General features: G+C 39.9%; 1 protein-coding gene across 1 annotated transcript in view; it reads right to left on the reverse strand.

Annotated features, from left to right (window-relative positions):
* The window catches only part of DDX10 (DEAD-box helicase 10), a 181,332-nt gene extending 159,910 nt beyond the window's left edge, over positions 1–21,422 (reverse strand). The window contains exons 1-9 of the mRNA XM_074157461.1: positions 21,193–21,422; positions 14,586–14,646; positions 14,232–14,362; positions 12,395–12,553; positions 11,826–11,946; positions 10,495–10,684; positions 8,223–8,349; positions 6,711–6,873; positions 5,043–5,127 (exon numbers count right to left, since the gene is read on the reverse strand). Coding sequence (XP_074013562.1) covers positions 5,043–5,127; positions 6,711–6,873; positions 8,223–8,349; positions 10,495–10,684; positions 11,826–11,946; positions 12,395–12,553; positions 14,232–14,362; positions 14,586–14,646; positions 21,193–21,405 — 1,250 coding nt within the window. The 5' untranslated portion in view covers positions 21,406–21,422. The remainder of the gene's footprint in view (positions 1–5,042; positions 5,128–6,710; positions 6,874–8,222; positions 8,350–10,494; positions 10,685–11,825; positions 11,947–12,394; positions 12,554–14,231; positions 14,363–14,585; positions 14,647–21,192) is intronic.
* Between the last annotated feature and the right edge of the window lie 274 nt (positions 21,423–21,696).

The raw sequence follows: 21,696 nt of genomic DNA on the forward strand, positions 1-21,696 counted from the left end.
AATGCTTTGTTCGCTCCTGTTTCTCCACTGCATAGACCTTAGCTCAGTATCCTAAAAAAAATAAAAGCTGACAGTAAATATTGCTATGAAGTTAGAGATTGCTTCGGGGTTTGTTTATTTTGGGGTTTCTTTTGTTTTCTTTTCCTCTGATCACTTAATATCCTTTTTTGTTCTCCTGTTAAAACCTATTGCCAAGTTCTGAGAGCCATGCAACTGGGTTCTACTCATACCACAAACCATAATCCCCTTCCTTCAGCCGTACTGGCCAGGTGTCCTCATCTGCCAGGCAGCCTTAGTCACAAGAAATAATGGCTCACCAACCTTATCATACCAGTCTTAGAATTCAAAAGGCCTTGGGGAGGTTGTTGGGTCCTCCAGCCCAGACTGTAAGCAATCCATTTTCCACAGCAGCTGTGTCCACTTTACTGCATTAAAATACATGCACTTATTTATTTTTTATTACAGCTTAAAGGACAGCTTCATGTCAGCAGGTAATAACCTTAGCTACTTAATATTTCAGCGTATTGGAACACTCATCCCATGCCATTATGAAGAGAATTCTAGTGGATAACGCAGTGCCAGTCAGTACGACTGCAGCATCACAGGCCACTGGCAGGAACGGTGCTAGGGTACAGTGTTTAATTTTAGAGAATTTAATGAGGTGAATTTCAAGTTAAATATCTGCTGTCAGCAATTTCTTATGACCTCCACTAGAAGCTATTTTTACTTAACTTGAGTTAGGATAATGACTGCAATATAATACGGGATGGTCTAAATACTGCATTGTTTTTTAAGGAAACATCAGTAAGTGTGCTTCAATGGGCCTTAAATATAAAAATAATAATCAAATAAGGAGCTGTCATCTTGACTGTACTGTTTATTCAGGATCCAAGACCTGTACCCCGGGATATATTTCCCAATGCAAAAAAAAAACAACACACAAATCAAGCTTCCACCATTGAAAAACAGTTCCATTAAGTCACATTTAAAAATGCTTTAGTGCCACTTGCAAGGATTATTCTAAAGGCTTATTACTCTAATTTTAACACATAAAATGTGTAATTACTTAAGCAGAGCCCCAACGAGCATGCTTCTAAGCATTTTATTTCATGACAAAATAAGATCATTATGCGACCTGCCCCTTTCACCTTACTGAACTTTGACAGGTGTGTATTCTTTAGTATTCACAAGGGATCAAAAAGACTATAGATCTTTTAAGTCCATATTAATACTTCTTGACTCTCATCATCATATTAGCCAGTACAAAGACAGAAGGCAATAGAGCATCCTGTTTTGGGAAGACGGACTTTTATTAATCGGTTTGTTTTCGGAATATAATTTACCAAAAAGAAAAAAGCATATGTAGAGCTAGACAGAACATGCATGCCTGTATGCATGCTATGTCTAATGACAACAACTAAACTACAGTGACTTTTCTAAGTCTGTTTAAGCACCTAAGAAACCTAACCAACCAGCCTGGACTAAATACCATCAGAAGTCTGAGCCTGAGTCAGATCTAAATCCTATATATATAAAGTTCTGGACATACCACAGGTAAAAACTGCAGAGCAAAAATATTTATGCTGTTTAACACTCTGCTGTCAGTGTCTTTAAAAAAAGACTCCTGACAGAAAAATCACTAAACTCAAGTAACAGTATTTAATAGTCTCCTCTGAAGGAAAAGAAAATGGAGTGGAGGGAGGAACATAATGCTAGGAAAGAATAAAAATTACTGTGATATGCCAGAATGCAGGTATTTCCAAAATACAAGATATTTATGCACAAATAGAAAGATAAAATAGACTTTTCAGTGTCTGTTCGACTCATCAATGCAATCCTGAAAGAAAAGACTGAAAGAAAAACATCCCTATATATGTTCCTTTCATGCCACACAACTTAAAAATTATGTTTGGAAAAACAGTTGGGGGAAAAATAGTGATTATCAGTGTGCTTTAGAAATTATTATCTTCTGCTGTCCCCTAGTGGCACTGTAACTTGTTTCACAAAATTGATCAAAGAATATTTTCAACTGTAGGCTTCACAGGCTACAAAAAAGAATGCATCAACAGAAATTAAAAGCTGGAATAAATCAGTTTTGCAGACAATTGGTACAAGTATCTCTTTTTTACTTAGAATTTTGCGAACTAAAACCCACAGGAAAACCCTGTAATCTAGTATTTTAAATTAGACTTTCCTAAGAGACCGTGTGACAAAAATATAGCCAAAAATATTTATGGGTATAGCCCTGATATTTTTAGTATTTTAGAAATTCTGTTACTGAGCTAGTTAAGGCTTTCAATAAATACTTTTAAATGCAGTTGGAAGAAATAGCTTCCAATCACTCCAATCATAGCATAGCTTTCAAGTTTAAAAAAAAAAATCAAAAGATGCCAATTTACTATAAAGTAAAAGCATTACTGGACAACACCCAGATTTTCTTGATCTTACTTTATTTCCATCAGTCAAAGGGCAGAGGTTGTAATTTATGTTCTTCAGTAGGAAAAAATGCAAGTGAAATGCTACTTATGGAAAACAGTGGTCTTATCCACTTAAAAATCCATCATTATCTTTTATCTTAGACAAAGCTTTGCAAAACTGTAAAACAGATGTGGGAACACATCCACGACTGTTAGTCAAAGGGTTTTCTGCCCCATTCCCAAAATAATTCTTCTCTTGACTTTCATATTTACTTTTGTAGCACAAAATAATTTGAATTCAAAAGTAAACAATATTTGGCATCCCAGTTCTAATTACAGTTTAACACAGTCTCTTAATTAGCTGAGATATTTAATTTAGCTTTCATTCCATGCAATTATACACTCTTATAATCCATGAAAATTTGTAATTATCTCTAACCTCATTAATGAGGACTACTAAACTGCAGTTCAGTTCATTTTTATCAAGTTTCTAGAAGAAACATGAGCTTCTCATACTAACTGTAGCTACCGAAAACCAGTTAAGTTTTCTACTCAACATTTAGAGTTCACTGAGAAATACATTTTCAATTATCCACATCTAAAACTGCATGAGCGCACAGTATTTATTTAAAATTATTAGACATCTTCCTTGTTTTATTTTCAAAGATTTATTTCATGCTGTTAAGTTCACTAAACTAATCTCTTCCCAGGACTGCTTTAGCGTAAAAATGAAAAGCTCAGGGCAGGCAGAACTTTCCTTGAACTTTGTATTAGTGAAGAAACAGAAAATACCTGTGAAGCTTTTCCTACCGAAGGAATTTGCTTTCAGTATCAGTCACCACCCTGCCAGCTCAAACAGCTTGCTCAGGTGTACTCCCAATTTCAGTAAGGTTTGGCTACTGAAAAAACTCAGGTAAAGGGCAATGTGACTGAAAGCCCAGGGAAACAAAGCGCAGCCCATGGCTTACGGGACAGACCCACCGCCCCAATTTCCTCCCTAAATCTGTCCCTCAAGCAATCACAGAGAGTTGTATTTAAGAGACAGCTAAAGACAGACCCCTTAAGGTTGCAAGGCTAATGTCCTCGTCAGAGTGACATTTTATTAAAAGCATTGTGGAAAAGGAGAGTTATTTGTCTTTATGTAGCTGCTTCCCCTCTCTAAACCTACTTCCAATCGCTCTTCTCAGCGCCTAATGAGAACTGGGACAAGGCCTGAGGACTGTAACTCCAGGGAGGTGCTTTAATTCAGTGACACGGCTCAAGAACAGCTCAACAAGCCTTCCAGAAACTGCCAATTAAACAGTGCCAAATATATTGTTTTCCATTCCACGATGACAGTATGCCATAAAGACAAAATTACAAGCCTTGCGTGGAAGCCACACAGGATTTAAAAAAAAAAAACAAACCCAGAAACAAAACAAAACAGAATTTAAGCCCGTATGCTTTTCTCTCAATTGGGATGCATGAGATTACACCTAGATTTGAACTTTGCCAAATACCTGCATGTTTTATCTATTTAGATGTAATATTTGTTGATTTTTTTTTTTTTATAGACAGTTTTTTCCAAAACTGTTTAAAAATCTATTAAATTTCCCTTCTACTATAACAGGTAGACAGGAAAATGAAGCACACAGGACAGGATGGGGTAGAAATGTTAACAATTACAGTGAAAACATGGCAAGAACTTCCACATTCTAAAAGAGGGCTAGAAGTACACACTCCTATTACAGTCACCAAAACTTAATGCCATCTGATCCAGGAAGACAAGTTTCAGACTCCCATAGTGCAGAGTGCTGAAGTCCTATTCTAAGCAACTGCTCTGTCATTAGGTCTGACAGCCACCCATATTGCAAAACCTGCTACAAATTAAATTATGTACAAGATATAATGTCAGGTCTTGCATTTTGTCCTTCAGATAATTGTGTAAAGTTTTTGATCTACTGAATTACACGCAATAACAACTCCTGTTTCTCTTAAAAATCAGCTTCAGAGATCAAGGACCAGGTTTTCAACAGTATACCTGGGTAACTCCCATCATAAAGGCTTAGCCACAAATATTTTAACTAAAACTATCCCTAAGAATGTAATACCACAAAAGACTTAGAAAATTAAAAATTTACCCTGTAATTAACATTATTTGATTCCTTCCTCCCCAAATTGAAATAAGGAAAAAATATTTCCATTCTTTTGAAGAGTCTTCAATGACACAAAGAAACTGGGTCCACAGTCTAAAGCCTTATTTATCTATAAACAGCGGTGGGAAAACAAGCATTTCAACTCACAAACATGCTCAACTCAGCCTTTGAGGTAATCCTCCCAAGTGCGAATGAAGATTTTTGCTTCCTCACTATTAATCTTCCCTGACCAGATCAAACAGCTGGGAATGTTTTTTCTGTCTGCTGTAAGGAATCTCTGAAGCTCACTAAGAAATAATTAAGTCAAACCATTACACTTAAGTAATCAAAAGGGTCTTTTGGTGATAACATTCCCTCTTTCTTTCCAATTGATATCCTGATTTATTTTGTTTTCACATGAGTCTTTAGCCATGAAGTCTTTAGCCAATTATCTGTCCCTATAGTGATCTAGTTTTAAACATTAAAATATTAATGAAAAGTGAAAACAAACCTGGCTGTTCTTCCCACTCTGTGGATGTACGTGTTTGCATCTTCTGGACAATCAAATTGAATTACCCAGTTCACTGCTGGAAAATCTGTGTAAAGAAAAAAAAATAAAGTCAAGACTTAATCTCACAGTACTCAAAATCCTCCTATTCAAGAGCAACATATTATTTTGGAGCATTAATTCCTGTAACAACCATCATTTAGACCAATTTACAGACATAGGGTGCAACCTCTGAAATAAAAATAAAATTAACTGCATGTATTAGCATATCATAAACAATCACCCTCTTCATCAGAGAAAGCTAAAATTAATGCTGTCTTCATTTCCTAAATTATAACGGTGCACTGAATGGAACATAATTTCACACTTGACAAGAACACATATGCTTTGTGCCACACAGATTACAAAACAGCACTATGTTTAATAATTAAAAACCAGTATCTGACCCACTTTTCACCTAGAGTATCAGTATCTTACACCACCGTGATTTGAAGCTAGCTGTGGCAAGACCACACTATTTCAGCTGTCCATATACAGAAATATCACAGCCCCTCTTAAAGATGGGAGGGGATGACCAAGCCTGACAAAGAAGTCAACTTTTGAATGTGAATTATATGATTAACAAGCATTTTCTGACCACTGCACTTCGCCCGGCAGCAGCAATGCTTTGCATTGGAGTAAGTTTGTGTTAGTTCCTCACCAAGTCCATAGCTATGCTGTAATTCCACAGTTATACCTACACTTTAAACCCAACCAACCATACCCACACGAGAGCCTCACTGGTGAGATCTCAGCACTGTAGAAGGTATGATAAACAGTTTTCATTTCTGCACTTCCCTTCCTTTTGTAGCATACTGACAAAACCTCACATTTAGGACAAACAGAGCTTGCTATCTGAAAGAAGAACGGCTAGACTCCTGAAAACAGTCTCATGTCATACTTAGATGCCTCCAAGTACTGAGGGGGAAAAAAGACAGACCAAAGTATCCACAGAAAATATAAAGAAGTAAATCATAATTCAGCAGGTAAGGACCAGAAGAAAGAAACTTAAGCCAAAACAGGTCCGATATATTCTTGCCTTTTCCCTCATCTATTTTTCTGCCTACTTAAGAATACAGTCCTACAATGCCATTCATAGTTCAGACATTAAAATTTCTTCAGGTTTTCATTTCCACATCCTGGTAGGTTAGTAATTTTTCATATCCTTTGGAATAACCCACAGGCACAGCAGAAATACTTAACACTGCTGAAATATCGCCTTAAGGCACGTAGTAAGCAAATACATCACTATTTCCAATTTCTCTTGTTCCAGATATTTGTCACAGAACACGGCTGGAAAAACTAGACTGTCTACAGACTTGAACTAATAAATAAATAAATAAATAAATGACAGCTTCCACTGACAACCAGACTAACAAATGCCATTACAAAACTAGTGACTACACAGAACAAAAAGAAAAAATAACCACAAATGAAGTGGGCCTCTTCAGTAAAGAAACAGCAAAACTCTAAGAAGCATATCTCTTCCGAGATACCCTAATGAGCTCTTAAAAGAAAATACCACTTCATTTTTTTGAAATCATGTTGGTCTATCCGACTTTATGCTTTGAAAAGTCTGAAAAGGGTGAGATCATCACTTTGTGAATAAATACTGCTTCTGTGGGTACATACCCAGGCCACGAGCTGCAATATCTGTAGCGAAAAGTACCGCTGCCTTTTTCCGCACAAAACAAGTGTAGACTTCCATCCTCTTCATCTGATGCTGCTTGCCATGGAGTGCCAGTACAGGAAGACCAGGCTGCAGCTTACAGAACACTCTGAATAGGTACTGGACCTACCCAACAGATCGGGGTGTGGGGGAGAAATTACCATGCAATGTTAAAGTTGCTAAGATCATACCCAGTATATAGCAACTGACTTAGCACATCAAATGAAATATACTTTTCTCCACATCAGAGACAAGAGATGCTATTTTCTGAGACTTTGTCACACGCCCAGATACTAAAATAGGAAATGAACTATGGGACTCAAGATTGGCATGACTTTTGATGGCATTTCTTAAAAGGAACCAGAGTACGTAACAGCAAGAACGACTTGGGACATGACTAGTTAGGTTGTGTGCAGGGAACCAAAGTATCAAAAGTCCATCAGAAGCACTGCTTTTAGACAATACTGGAGGGATGTAGTGTCTTACGCTTGCACTCAAAGCAGTCTACACAGTCTTGGCTTACTATTTCAAGCTCCAACAGCTTCTCTTATAAAAGCTGTCTGTTTGCTCTTACATATAGTACCACGATGCAGCATTATTTTATAGCCAGTATCTTATCTGATATTCTTTTAAGAAAATAGTTACAGAAAGTGCATAGATTGCAGGAACAGCTGCAGCTCAGAGAATTTCTGTACAACTAAGCCTACCACCTCACTGTACTGAACAGCCAGCTGCAGAACAAAAATACTGTAACCTCTTGCACAAGTGAAAGAACTGCAATGAATATTTACTACACCATTGTATGTTGTAAAATATTCAAAACATGCAGTAGTAATAGGAATACTGTGCCATACAAACACATGCAAATAACTTCCATAGAACAGTCCCAGGAAATTCATACAAGTAGATATTTGAAGTATTGCTTCCTATATAACCGTAAGAAAAACCTTTCCCTGCACTATTTCACAATCATAACTTCTTACATAAGCAAATTTAAAAGCTTGTGTGGTACCCAGGGACATGGTTTACTGATGTTTTTTTGTCAGTGTTGGACTCTTTATGATCTGAATGGTCCTTTCCAACCTGGACAATTCTCTGATTTTATGAAAGTAGGTACAAACATTAAAATACTCTGTAACCCAACTACAAAATGTGTCACGAGACAAAACTGAAATAGCTGGCCCTTAGTGACATAACGTTTAGCATTCATTTTTAACGGCAGAGCACAAAAACGGCTGAGTACACTGAGGTCTCCAGGACCTTCCTGCATCAAGCCTGGGTTGCTGAGCTTCCCGGCAGCCAGGCTCTGCATGACATTCCTACAGGAGCAGGTGACATTTAGTTCCTCCCCCAGTTTCGTGTTGCAAAAAATCTAGTCCAGAATCTCATCTCTCTGGTGCCTTGACATCTACATGCATACCTTAATTCTAATAGTTTTAACATGCTAGGGAGAGAGCAGGGGGAAATAGCCATACCTCTTTACAGCTTGCAAAAAAGACAATGGTCTTCTTTTTCAAGTGACTTCTCAGGAAAGAATATAACATGTTTACTTTTTGCTGAAGCTCACAAACAATGTAGCTCTGATCCAAAGTTGCTGGGGTACTAAAAGAAACAAACAAACAAAAAACCACACATTTAGATACCATTAGTTCCTATAACATTGAACTGAGAAAGAAAAGAAGGGAAGAGACAGAATACACAGGCATACATTATCTACAGAGCTTTCTATTCTTTCTTTTATATCAAGAGCATCTGATAAATACCCAGAAAAAGAAAAAAAAAAAAAAAAGGAAAAAAAAGAGAAAAAAAACCTCAGGCTGGAAAGTTCTCCCACTTTGAGGAACAAGTCTTAGCAGCTCCACTAGAAAGCTACTCTTGAAAGATGAATCAATTTCCTTACTAAAAGCCAGTGGGGAGGAGGGGATGACTTTTGACATTACTTCTAAATTCATTTACTACTAGCAAGCCAAACTCTTTCCATGTCTAAGCAATGACATTCAAATTGCCTTGACTTAAAACGCAATTTTGTCTATTAGTCCTATTAAAGCATCATTTGTGCTTAAGGCAATGTCAAAGCACAGTCTAATCATGCACAAAAAAAGAGCACTGATGTACTTCTACTGATTACACCCTGACATGCAAAGTGACTTTGTAAAGCTCTGAATTGTCATCTTAACTCACCTTTCTGTTCTTTGCAAAATAAAGAAAAAAAATTCTTTGGCATATTTGCCCTTGAAACTAAATGCCCATCTCTCACAGTTCCTCTGTTTCATCCTAAACAGACCAAGGGTACTCAAAATAATTTTTTTAGTGGTGCCCCTCGGGAGGATGAAACAAGACATTGCTCCAGTTCTGCTAATCAATTTTAATTATGCCACAGTACCTTTTGCTTTTTAAGTCTTTCACAGGAAACTGTTTTCATAAGGCAATAGCCTATTGTATAATAAGGCAGTAAGTTCTAAAACAAATTAATACTTTCATTTTTTGGATTCAGTTTATTACCCAATTCCACTCACCCAGATATTTTTTTTAAATTAAATTTAACTTATAATAGACCACAAAAAATGTGAAATCTGTGAAACAGATGTATAGTCAGTCCTCAAAATGAAGACTACATACTAGGCTTGTACATCTTCTTCTGCTAAGAGGCTATTGAGCACACAATTTTTTCAGGCAATCATGCTTATTTAAGATGCCTTTGGTAGAACCACTGATTAAAAAAAGGTACATGCAGTACAATACAGAGATCATCATATCAAATAGTTAAAACTGCCTCAGGATTCAACCTGGTTCTGCTGTTCATTTTGCTGATGATTTCTCATTTACTCTAGGAAAAGCCGTTTTTATCACTGTGCTTCACCTTTCTCCTGCATCTTACATATGGAAATATATGCATAGCTCACAAAAAAGCAGAAAAAAAAAATCATACATGTTCATAAGCAATTCGACACTTAGATGACAGAACCCACAGAAATACAAAAGATTAAATAACGTTCTTCACTTAGATTTTGAAAGAAAATAACGTGCCAAAAAAAAGGTGCATTTTTTTTTCCATTTAGTGACACATTAAATTTTTTGAGCATGGCAGACCACACACTGCACTTCTCACAAGGTCCTCCCATTCTGATCCAAACTGTACGGCATGACAAATTTATTTCGAGTGCACAGTCAACCCAGGGCGTTAGAAAGCCACCAGACTTACTAATGCCACATGCTTTCGTTTGGGCACCTAATATTCAATACACAAACAAGACTGTCATTCTGTACTTTTCCAATAGATTAGCATTTCCTTGGAAGGCCAGATTTATCAATGGCACACAGAAGAACTGTATTTGTGCAACACGTGCTGGTTCTGCACAGCAAGTATCCACACACAGGAGGCAATGAAGGCAAACAACAAAAAAGTAGCAATTCAGAAGTGCTACAGTCAGGACACTACTCCATCCAGGCTATAACCCACTCTGGGGCTTGCTCCCGAGGAAGAAAATTTCCAGTCTGAGAAGCTGCCTGAGGAGCCATAAGGGAAATGTAGGTTCAGCCTCCCTATAATGAATCAGGCAGAACTAGTACCCTCTTATCTGGAAATTCCTTTCTTTCAGGAAGGCACACAACAGGATCAGACACTGCAGGAAGGAGGATGCACGACAGAACTTCTGATGCAGGGAACCGACAGTCAGAGAAGCAGTTACGTAGGATCACCATCTGTATAACCATCCCAGAAAAAAAAGAAAAATTATCCCAACATACCTGAATTTGGCTCTCTCATGAACCCAGACATATTCCGGATCTTTCAGACTCAGTCGTGCAAGATCCTTCACTGATTTTGTTTGTGTTGCAGAAAAAAGCAAGGTCTGGCGTTTCTTAGGTAGATTTTCTATGATTGCATTCATTGTATCAGCAAACCCCATGTCTAGAATTCTATCAGCTTCATCAAGAACTGAATTGAGAGACAGTTTGAGAAAATCTGGTCTTAGCTTTATTTATATATATTTAAAAAATCATACATCCAATCCATATAGTTCAAATATCCATGCCTACTTAAACTGCAGAGATTAACATAATTACTGTATACAACAGGATTCTCTTTAGATATTCAAGTACGGTTTTTTACAAAACTGCAATAAAAATCATAGCATTTCCCATAATCTATGCACTACAACCCTCAGTTTCACATGCTGAAGCATAAAAGATCAGCATTTCAAGTAAACAGTTCAGCAATTTGCAGACAGACTGCAAATTACAAACTCCCTGTCCTATTACTGAAACAAAAGCATGGAATATCAAACAGTGCTGTACTATTCATGACAGAGCAAAACAGACTCTCCTGTACCTAAGCTGAATTTATCATTGAAACACAGGGTATAAGCAGAATAGCACAGAGACAAAGCCTTAAGAAAAGGGCCTACATTTAATGCAGTTTTTGTCTAACTGCCATGAATTGTACTAAGTGTAGCAAGCATAATTTCACATTTCATCAGCTTCATCAGCTTAATTGCTTCTAAGTTCCTCAAGCTATGCTAAAGATTATGCAGTTCTTAGTGGCATGAAAATCTTTTCATTACACTGAAATTTTTATTCAGGTTGGAGGGATGAGAAAAAACAATGTTAACAATGCTAACAAAACCATGAAAGGAGCAGCAACCTGTCTTAAAATTCAAAGAAAAGTGTTTTCTAGAACTGGCCCAAAATACACACACTGCAATGGATATTCCACATAATTATGTCAGGAAAAACACGAGAGCCATAGCCAGAAAGGAAAGGCCAGCACTAGGCAAGACAAATCTAAAGGATTATAAGGGACATGACATTTGGGTTTGGGTTGCTTACTAACTCACCTACTTGTTCTTACCGTCCTAAGGAAGCACGCTCAGCAACTGTTTGGGAGAAAGTACACACAAGACAGGGGTTTTCTTGTTTCCTATTTTAATTTGTACATGTGTGAACTTAAATGCCATTTCATCTACATCCCATGACTAGGATAAACTCTTTACCCAAGGAAGTGCTCCACACAACTGTGAACTGTTACAAAACATTTCTAAGCACTTTAAAGTACTTAAAAAAAAAAAAAAAAAACTTACTCAACATTTGCAGATCAGATGCATAGAAATACGAAGTTTCGTCCATGTGCTGTAGAAGCCGTCCTGGAGTGCAAATTAGCATATTTATGTGGTGGATTCTTTCAGACTCTTCTTTCAGATCCTGAAAAGGAGGTGAACCAGCTTAGCTCTAGTTGTTCACACTAGAAGCCCAGTCCCAGAGATGACCAGGCCAGCTTAACCTATTGATAGACTTTAGAAAGAATAGTTCAATTAACAGCCTTTCCTCTTCCTACAGAGATACAACAATTTCTTCAGCATGCTCACACTTGTGGCTTGAGCAAAAAGTATTTCAGAATAATCTAAACAGGACAGTCCTGGAAAACTTGGCAGGAAGGTCCATCCAGTCACGTAACCTGGAAAGAATGTAAATACTCAAAAACTTCAAAAGACACAGAGTGGACAGACAAGAAAACAAGTGGGTCATTGATAGGTTCCCATTACCTACTCTCTTCCCTCACATTTCATTTCCAGGGTTTCCCTTCCTAAACTTGCACTTAACATAGCACTCATTGATGCTTCCATACAGCAAACTCCACGAGAGGATATACCTTTCCTCCAATGACAAGGCCAGCTGAGAACTCGTGATTCCTTCCCACTTTACGCAGAACCTGGAAGGTTTGATATGCCAGTTCCCGGGTAGGCGATATTATCAAAACTCCCAGTCCATCAGCTGAAGTCCACTGATGGCGATACAGGAGTTCCAAAGCCTGAAAAAAATTACCATATTCTCAACACAAACATCTCAGAAGGAAAACATGTAACAACAACAAATTCTGTAACAAAGTGTCATAAGAAAAGAAAAAGCCATACTCATTAAAATAATGACTTGAAGAAACATCAGTATACATTTCACAGTTTGATTATGTATCGATTCTAACTGATGATAATGATACTTGCTGAAGCAAAGTTCCCTAGTCCCAGTCTATGACACACAGTAATGGGTGGTAAACCATAAACATTTTACTGCACAATTAATCCTACTCTGCTAAATTCTGGAAATTAAGCCTTAATCATTTATATGAGTATAGAATTCAGGTGTAGAAAAACATGAGAAGCTTCCCTGCTCATAAGGTATTGTGTGAACAACTAGAAGTCAATTATTGCAGCTTTAATTCTGGTCACAGACTTGAAGCAACACTACCCACGCATGGTACACACAGAGCATTCCAACTACAGTTTCCATGAACCTCAGACCAGGATTATTCCTCCTCTTATGAATTCACATTGCAGAAACACTCTTAGCTAATCCTGACACAAAGATTTCATAGGTGTGAACACCTGAAGCATACTGAAATTCTGAAGGCTGTTAAGCATCTTAGTACAATTAATTCTTTTTCACTCTTCATCTCTCCAGCTCCTCTCTTACCACTTTCATCCCTTAAAACTGTTTTAAAATAAGGTTTGTAAAACAAAGTACTTCTACTCCTAGATTAACTAACCGGGCAATCTCAAAACACCTACTGCTGTTCCCACAGTTACTGACAGAACCGGCTTCAAAGAAATCTACACTGACAAAAATGCAAGTAATGTTTAAACCAAAACAATCTCCATAATCAAAATGAAATTTCTTTTTCCCGTTATCTAATCATAATGTGATGGGGTTTGCATCCACTTACATGTGCACTTAAAGTGAACAAACTTCGTAATTATATTTTCGACTTGAAGAAATGAAATGCAAAGCATGATGTTTTGAGTAAAAACAGTCAAACATGAATTATCCATGACAGGGGTTTTCATCCTGTTTCTCCACTTACACCTGGAAGTGGTTTCAAAGGAGTCCACAAAAGACAAGAAAGAAATGGAACTTCACAATCACTAAGCTTATGTTTGCTATATAAGGTCCAAATCCTAAAATTTTAAGGGGGTGAAAACGACTCATCTAAAAAAAGTCTAAGGAACTGAAGAAATTTCACCGTTCTATTCCATATACTTAATTTTCGAATTTTAAAAGAATTGAACAACTAGAGCTGCACCAGGAAAACAGATTCCTGGCAGAAAAGCAAAGCATTTCCTAAATCACACATGGTCTACCAGTGTCAGGACCAAAATTGCATTTTGAGTGTCAAAATATTCCAAAGGCCAAAAATACACTTCTTTCAAAACCTCAAGCTGCTTTATTAAATTAGTAACTTAGGTTTCTTGGAACACTTAGATCAGCTAAATTACAACTTTTCTCCCAGGATCTATTAACATAAGACGTTTGACATCTTATGTTCGCAGTCCTAAGTAGCATTCTCTAAGCAATCCTGCTTCAGCAGGGGAGTTGGACTAGATGATCTATACAGTCCCTTCCAACTCTAAAAAAAATTCAGTGAAATTCAGCGACATCCAATACTTCCCGGATAACTTGACTGAAGAACAAATGGAAGGATGTAAATTACTTACCGGGACAATAAAAGCCAAGGTTTTGCCTGATCCAGTCTTTGCAGCTCCAAGTACGTCTTTACCTTGTAAAGCCAAACCTATGGTTTGCCTCTGTATCTCCGTTACCACGCGATACTGAGCTTCCTGCAATCCTAGTATTTGCAGTGCGGGAAGAGAAGAGAGATTGTGGGAAGAAAAAAAAAAAAAAAAACCACACACTTTATTTTTGTATTGCCCAGAGTTGCATTCCTTTGTTTACAAAACACTGTATGTGGCAATACTTATTTAAAATTTAGTTTCAAGCAAAAAATTGTTCAGATGCAGATAAATCCATTTTTGCTTAAATTACTTTCCAAAGAAAATTTTTGTACTCACCTCTTAGAGTTTTCTTTGACAATGGAAAATCAGAAAATCTTTGAATTTCACTCGGATTTATCTGAAATGAAATAAGTTTAATCACTGCTTACAATCTAAGCATAACACAGAAATTAAATAGCATTCTTTAAGTTGCTGTTAACATAAATACGTAATAGTTCAGTATGACCTGACCCAGGTTAGCTGGTCAGGCAATCTCTACTAGTTTGATCTAAGCCAAACCATTCTTCTACCATAAACTGTTTAGTAAGTAATAAGATAGTCTGCATGATTAAAGTATAACAGTGCAATTTAAAGCTCAGACCACCATGAAATCACAGAACTCAGGCTGAAAGGGACCTTAAAAGGCCTCTGCTCCAACCTCCTGCTCACAGCAGATTGTCTCTGAGGTCAGACCTGGCTGCCCAGGGCTTCATCCAGTCCAGTCTTGAAATCATTCAAGGATGGAGACTTGAGAGCCTCTCTGGATAACCTGTGCCTCTGCCTCACTGCCTCCATGGGGAAAAAGTGTTCCAGGCTGGGCATCTCTTATTTCAACTTATGCCTGTTGTCTCTCATCTTTCTGCCCTGCTACATCTCCTCAATATCTTCCCACAGACACTGGGGGCTTCTGTAAGGTCCCTATCTCAACCCCAAAGTCATCCCTGCTCCAGCTGAACAAGCCCAGCTCCCCCAGTCTCTCCTCACAGGGCAAGTGCTCCAGCCCCCACCATTTCAATGGCCCCACTGAACTGGATCCACTTTACTGATGCCTTTTTCTTACTGGGATGCCCAAAACTGGATGCAGCATTTTTCAGGGGGGGAAAAAAAAATAGTCACTTTTTAATAAGATACCGTGGCATACAAGCAAGGTTTAAAATTTCTACAAAGCAGTGTGCCACAAGACCCAGACATCACTTGCAATTAAAACTCACGCTAAGCATTTCACATACGGCATCTCTAAAATCAGAACTTCTGTAGCCGCCTTCTCCAAAACTGTCCCAGTCAGACAACTGCCAATAGATATTATAATAAAATATCTATGGCAAAACACATAACCAGCCGATTATTTCAGTGTGGCTGCAACAAGCACCAAGTTTGTGATTCATGCACGCTAAGCATAAATTCATTTTCCTGGGAATATCCACAGCGGAACAGTTTGTTTTTGGAGGCTACTGCATATGGAGTAATGGTAGTCAGATCCCATAAAATGGAACTCAGAGCTGTTACCTCCCTTCTTCTTTAACCATCCCGTCTTAAGAAAAAAAATATTCCTATGCTGCAAAGTAGTTATCTTCCTGAAAAAGAGAAAGTCATCTGCACTTGCAACAGTTTAACCCTTATGGCTCCTATCCATAGAGGCAGACTCCTTCATCTGCAAGGACCACACGCAAACACTGCTGGCAGCCTCCCCGCAGCCTACAGCCTTACTAGAGCTAAGCTGTCCTTTTCCCATCTACGTTTTCAGATCCCTTGTAGCAATGAGGATGAAGCGTATTCCAGCTGCTGTATGAGATCAGACACCACAAAAAGCAGGTAAATGTTCTGTAGGGTAAAGGCCTGGTAAAGAAACGCTTCAGGAAATAACTCCAGACAACAAGCACATTTCTCCCCCATGCCACTTTTCCATTTTGACACTACAATGCAAGCATCAAGATTTTTTTGCATATACTTAGCACTAGGTTATATGATTAAGAGATTAATGACTGTGAACTCAAAGACCCCATGAGAACCGGTGGAACAACGCCGGGAAGGAGCCCCAGTAATGTCATCACTGCACACCGAGTTAAAGCACCCTGACCCAGCTCCTCCCTGGGACCACCAGAGGAGAGCGGTCAGCTCATGGCTCCAGGGAGAACACCACCAAGGAACCAGTGGGGCCACCCCCTCCCCAGAAGGCCCTGCAGACTGGTGGGGGTCAGCACCTGCTGGGGAGAGGGACTCACGTTGGGCTACGGGGCAAAAGCATTTGGGGACGTTGTACAACTTCTTATGAGGTGTTTTAAGGGAGTTGTGGGAATGTGCAAGACTTGTCATGGGACGTTTAGGGGAAGGATGAAAGGCAGGGAAAGGGAGGGATCAAGGTGGACTGGGGAGGAACCAGTGTGAGAAAATAGAGGGGAAAGGGTATAAAAGTAGCTGGTTCTGGGTAACACCTGGCTGGTCAGTACACTTGTCTGACCTGCTCTGCACCTGATCACCACAGTCTATTCTGCAGTCTTATCAAATATTCTTACATTATAACAACAAGAATTATTTATTACTACTAATAAGAATAATAATTACTCTTACAGTCTATCTACCTCCCGTGTGGGCACACCCCACTATTCAGAGCCTGTGTGAGAGACCCCCAGCACCCTTCAGGCCAGACAGTTGGGCAGCAGCAGGAGAGCCAAGTGCTGGCACCCGGAGCGGGACCACGAGCCTCAGGGGCTGGAGGTGCTGGTGCTGGCACTAGGGAAACCAGGGCCTGATGGAGTTGCTAAACCCAGCTACCAGAGAGATCCATTTTCTATCTGTGAGCATTTCACCAGTGGATGTTAATCCCATTCAGACAGAGAGGAACTGCACCAGCTGCCCGTGCTGTTCACCTGTGGCTGAACACACATGTGTGCACACACACGCACCTACTGGGAATACACACTCACCCTCACTGCAGGCTGGACTTGGGCACCCAGAACTGCAGCAATCTTACATCTACCTGATTGTCCACCTATGCCCTGAAGCTCACTAGATTCACCAACCTCTAGCACTTGGTATACTTAATTTTAAGAGCTGTCCTACAGGGTACAAAGTAGTTCATTGTCCTGTCACCTACTAATTTACCTCCCTGTATGCATCCACCACTACAACATACTTGAGAGCTGTTAATTATACATACACCCACTCAAAGCCCCCAAGAGCATGTGTTTGAGTCCATGAGTTGGCTGAATGATTTACAAAAATTTTGAGATGTCAAGTAGAGATCTTAAAAAAATGTAATACTTTCAAGTCTGTTCCAGCTTATAGGAGATTATCAAAAGATGTGGACAGCTTCCACTGGCAAAGTTCCCAACAATCAACAGCAGAAGGACAGAAAAAAAACCCACAAAACTCAGAAAAAAAAATTAAAGATTAAGAGACTACTGTATCTATAAAGCTCGAGCAGATGAAGAGGAAGGTAGACTACACAGGTTTGAATTCATACTGACTAGCACCCATAAACTGAGATTTCCAAATGTCAAGCTGGGAGCTTACACAACTTGTGCGCTTCTAATAGGTATCGTTTACCTCTAACGGACTCCTGAACAGAAGTCTCCCAACACAGGGACCAAGCAAAATGGTCCTCATACATTCCTGACAACTCGTGGTAACAATTCCAGAGAAGGCCTCAAATGAAGAGCTACTGAGCTGTCAGATCAGCCTTATACCTCCTTGAAGTGCTAAACCTTCTGCAGGCTTTGCCGATTACAGAAAACTAAACTAATTTTTTCCTGAGGGTTTACAGCTGTTTAAAACACCTGGATCACAACACTACTCTTTTCAGCCTAGTTTTCTCTATTAAAAACAAAAGTAGTAATTTAATGCATGAATTTGATCTCTAGATAAAAGGTAATAACACCCTTATTAAAACCCAGGTTTGACATATTTCAAGACAAAGCTCTTGCAAGGAGATTTCAAACTTTCACTGTGTCCTAGCAGAGCAATTAAACTTTTGTAAAACATTACCTAGAAATCTTAAAGTTGAATTATTTTTATAAAACCTACTTGTGCACATACTTTAAGCTAGTACACTTCGGGGGGGGAAATATCAGAAATCACCATAAAAAAGTCTTTTTTTGACTTTCACAAATTGGAATTTCTGGCAAATATTTCCAAATTCCTTTGATAATTTTGAAGATATTATGTATCACATGCAACACTGCATATTGGGGTGATTCCCAGTCTTACTATTTTGCATGCTAAAGGATCCCAACTCAGTGATGTATCCAGGTTCAGTTTAATTTCAACCAAGAGACTGTCCACATAGGAAAACAGTATACCTACAAGAGGGAAAACTATCATACTAATACCAAAAAAGAATTCAATCAATGTTATGTGCAACTAAAGGGACAGATTTTAATCCCTTAATTTTTTACATTTTACTTTGTGACACGTGAAATGGGCTATTGCAGCAATGTGAAATTGTCCTAAATAATTAAGGCTGCTTTGAGTATTTCAGCGGTCAACTTCTTTTTAATTCTAATCAGAACATTATTAAAAGAGTGAGGCACAGAAATGTTAGGAAAGGCTATTACACAAAGCTTCCTGTATTATTTCTCTGCCCTACAAACTTCCAGGAGAACAAGAATAATCTCTTGCAATACCCTTAAACTCCAAAGATACAGGTTTATTTCCAAACAAAGTCCAAATGGCAGGAGTAAGAAGGACTGGTGTTAGAGGCAGATCTTCTGATAGATCTATTCCATATCTACATGTACCAGTGGAAAACAACATCAGCTTCTAGTTAGGTTCCCTATCAGAAGTTATTACCTCCTTTAATTTGCTGGAAATCTGTACTTCTGAGCTCTTTCTAATCTGCTCTAGGTGAGAGCAGTCAGCTCATTTCAAATACTTGAAACAGTATTCTGATCTAACTTGACTAATTTGACGTAAAGCAGGCTAGAAAGAGTTTACACAAACAGCTCCCCAGCACATCAGGTGGCTGTTAATGCTTTCCATGAGTACAGCTGGATGGAGAAGACAATGTTCAGCAACAGCTTTACAGTTAGGCAACAAAGTTGCTGGATCAACAGATAACAGATTACCTATGAACACATAACACACAAAACGGTCCCACGATTTGGACACACTGAAACTAAATTTCACGTTTTCCACCTATGCTGCCACACATTTGCTATCACATGTCAACAAATGACAAAAAAAAAAAAAAAATTTCACACATCTTCCTGTCTGTATTCAAATGCACAGAAATAGAAAGCAAACTATTGTAGAAATACTGCAATTTGGTACAAAAAAAATAAGGCCACCACTCAGGGATTTCTGCAGAGTTCACAGACTCTGTACACAGCTTTTGCCAAGTTGCTTTAACTCAGTTTCTTTCTCATGCACCCTCCAGAGACCATGCAGACACTCACCCTTCAGAGACCATGCAGAGGCAACTGTCTAAATCTAGGTTATAATAAGCAGTCCAAGAGTACTGTAGTAACGTAGGAGGTTTTTCATTCCACAGTGAAAGACATACCTACCAATGGTTACCCCATTCAGAAAAAATACAAGCTTCTAATAATTCGAGTAGTCTGCTTTCACAGACAGTATCTAAGTTCTCTATTTCTACAGCAAGTAGAAAAATATCGCCAAAACTTAATTTTGAGTTAACTCAAAATTTATCCAAAACAAAATGTCTTAATCATGTAGTTACCATCCTTAATTTTTATCATAAAAGTAATGAATAATAAGTCCATTTTTTCCCTGAAGAATCTGTGATTCAAAACAGTAATTTGACCATCTTTGGAAGCATACCATTTGCTTTCAAACCTGTAAAGCCAATAATTGTGTGAAGCTTCAGAACACTAACTTGCTGAATCTTAACCAAAGGAGATATCACGACCTCTATGTGGCAACAGATGTGTTTCTTCTATACCTATTGTCATTACTTTCTGCTCAATCAAATTAACAACCACCAAAGTCTCTACTATCACCTACACTGAGTACTTACTGTGTAACAAAGTACAGTTGCCATGCTCCTCCCTGGCAACAGCTGCAAATTCAGCAAAAGTTGACAGGATGTAGAACAACACAGCAGGCAGAGGGCATCTAAGCCATTATTCACAATTATAGTACTTTCCGCTAATCAGTATATCTCAAAAGCCAGCCACCTCCCAGAGAAATTCAAGGGAATCTGGGTGACAAAACCAACACCACTGACCCTGGCTCTAATATTCAAATACTTATTTCCTGACTTAAGGTTAAACAATACACTCTTCTGGTGTGATGTTTGCCCATAGGACATCTTCTACAAAGACAAATGCGTCCCATCTCCAAGAGTGAGAGATCCATGCTGCCTGGTCAGAAGGGAGAAGTGCTGTTCAGTTACAACCATTCCCACCATCTGCTTCACCCTCCTCTCAACCTCTGACTCACCTCCTGAGGGCCTCACTTCACTACCCCCCTGCTCCACAGCCATGTCCACCCAGGACCACTGGGACTGCGGTCACCACCCTCTCCTCCTCTGCCTGGGGGCAGAAAGGAAAGGAATGGAGGATCACTCCTGCCTCATGGAGGTGAAGACCCTGCTGCCTGCCACTGAGCATTGTCACCCAACAAACTTGGGGTGACAGCCAGAGGAAAGTCCTACACCCTGCTGACGTGGGGTGCTCCCTACCCCTACCCAGAACCACCCCGTTCCTCCTCCTCTTCACAGACCCCACACCTCTTCCTCACAGTTCCCCCCCCCCCGCAACCTCCTTCTCCTCCTCACAGATCTCCTTCCAATCCCTACCCCCCCTACACCACAGGAGGAGAGGGGCCGCTTTCCCGCCCCCCGCAGGCCCACCATGCCCACCCGCCGGGTGCCCCCCATCCCCGCCCTGCTCCCCCTCGCTCCCCGGCCCGGCCCCGCAGCACCAGCCGCCCACCCCCGCCGTACCTGGGGGTAGCGCTGCACCAGGCGGTCGATTCCCTCCCGCTCCACCTGCCACTCGGGCCGCTTCCTCTCCTTGCGCTGCAGCCGCAGCCTCTTCGTCCGCCGGGTGTATTTCTTCTTCCAGCGCTCAAAGCTGCGCACCGGGTCCATCGCCGCCGACCCGCGACCGCTGCCATCGCTGCCGGCCCGGCCCATGCTGCCCCCGCCGCCCCGCATGGGACACACACGGCGTCGGGGGCGGGGCTGGGCGCAGACGGAGCGCGTCAGACGGAGGCGCCGCCGGAGGAGGGCTCCGCTCGGCTCCGCTCGGCTCGGTCCGACCCGCCCCGGCTCGGCGGGGCTCGGCTTGGCCCGCCTCGTACCGGCCGAGGCGACGTGGGCCTTCCCTCGGCTGTGGGAGGGTTCCGGTATCTCACCACACCCAGAGTGAAAAATTTATTCCTAATACCTAACTTAAATCTACCCGCTTCTAGTTTGAAGCCGTTACCTCACGTACTATCACCACAC

The sequence above is a fragment of the Numenius arquata genome, chromosome 1, assembly GCF_964106895.1.
Source record: "Numenius arquata chromosome 1, bNumArq3.hap1.1, whole genome shotgun sequence".
Classification (NCBI taxonomy): Eukaryota; Metazoa; Chordata; class Aves; order Charadriiformes; family Scolopacidae; genus Numenius; species Numenius arquata.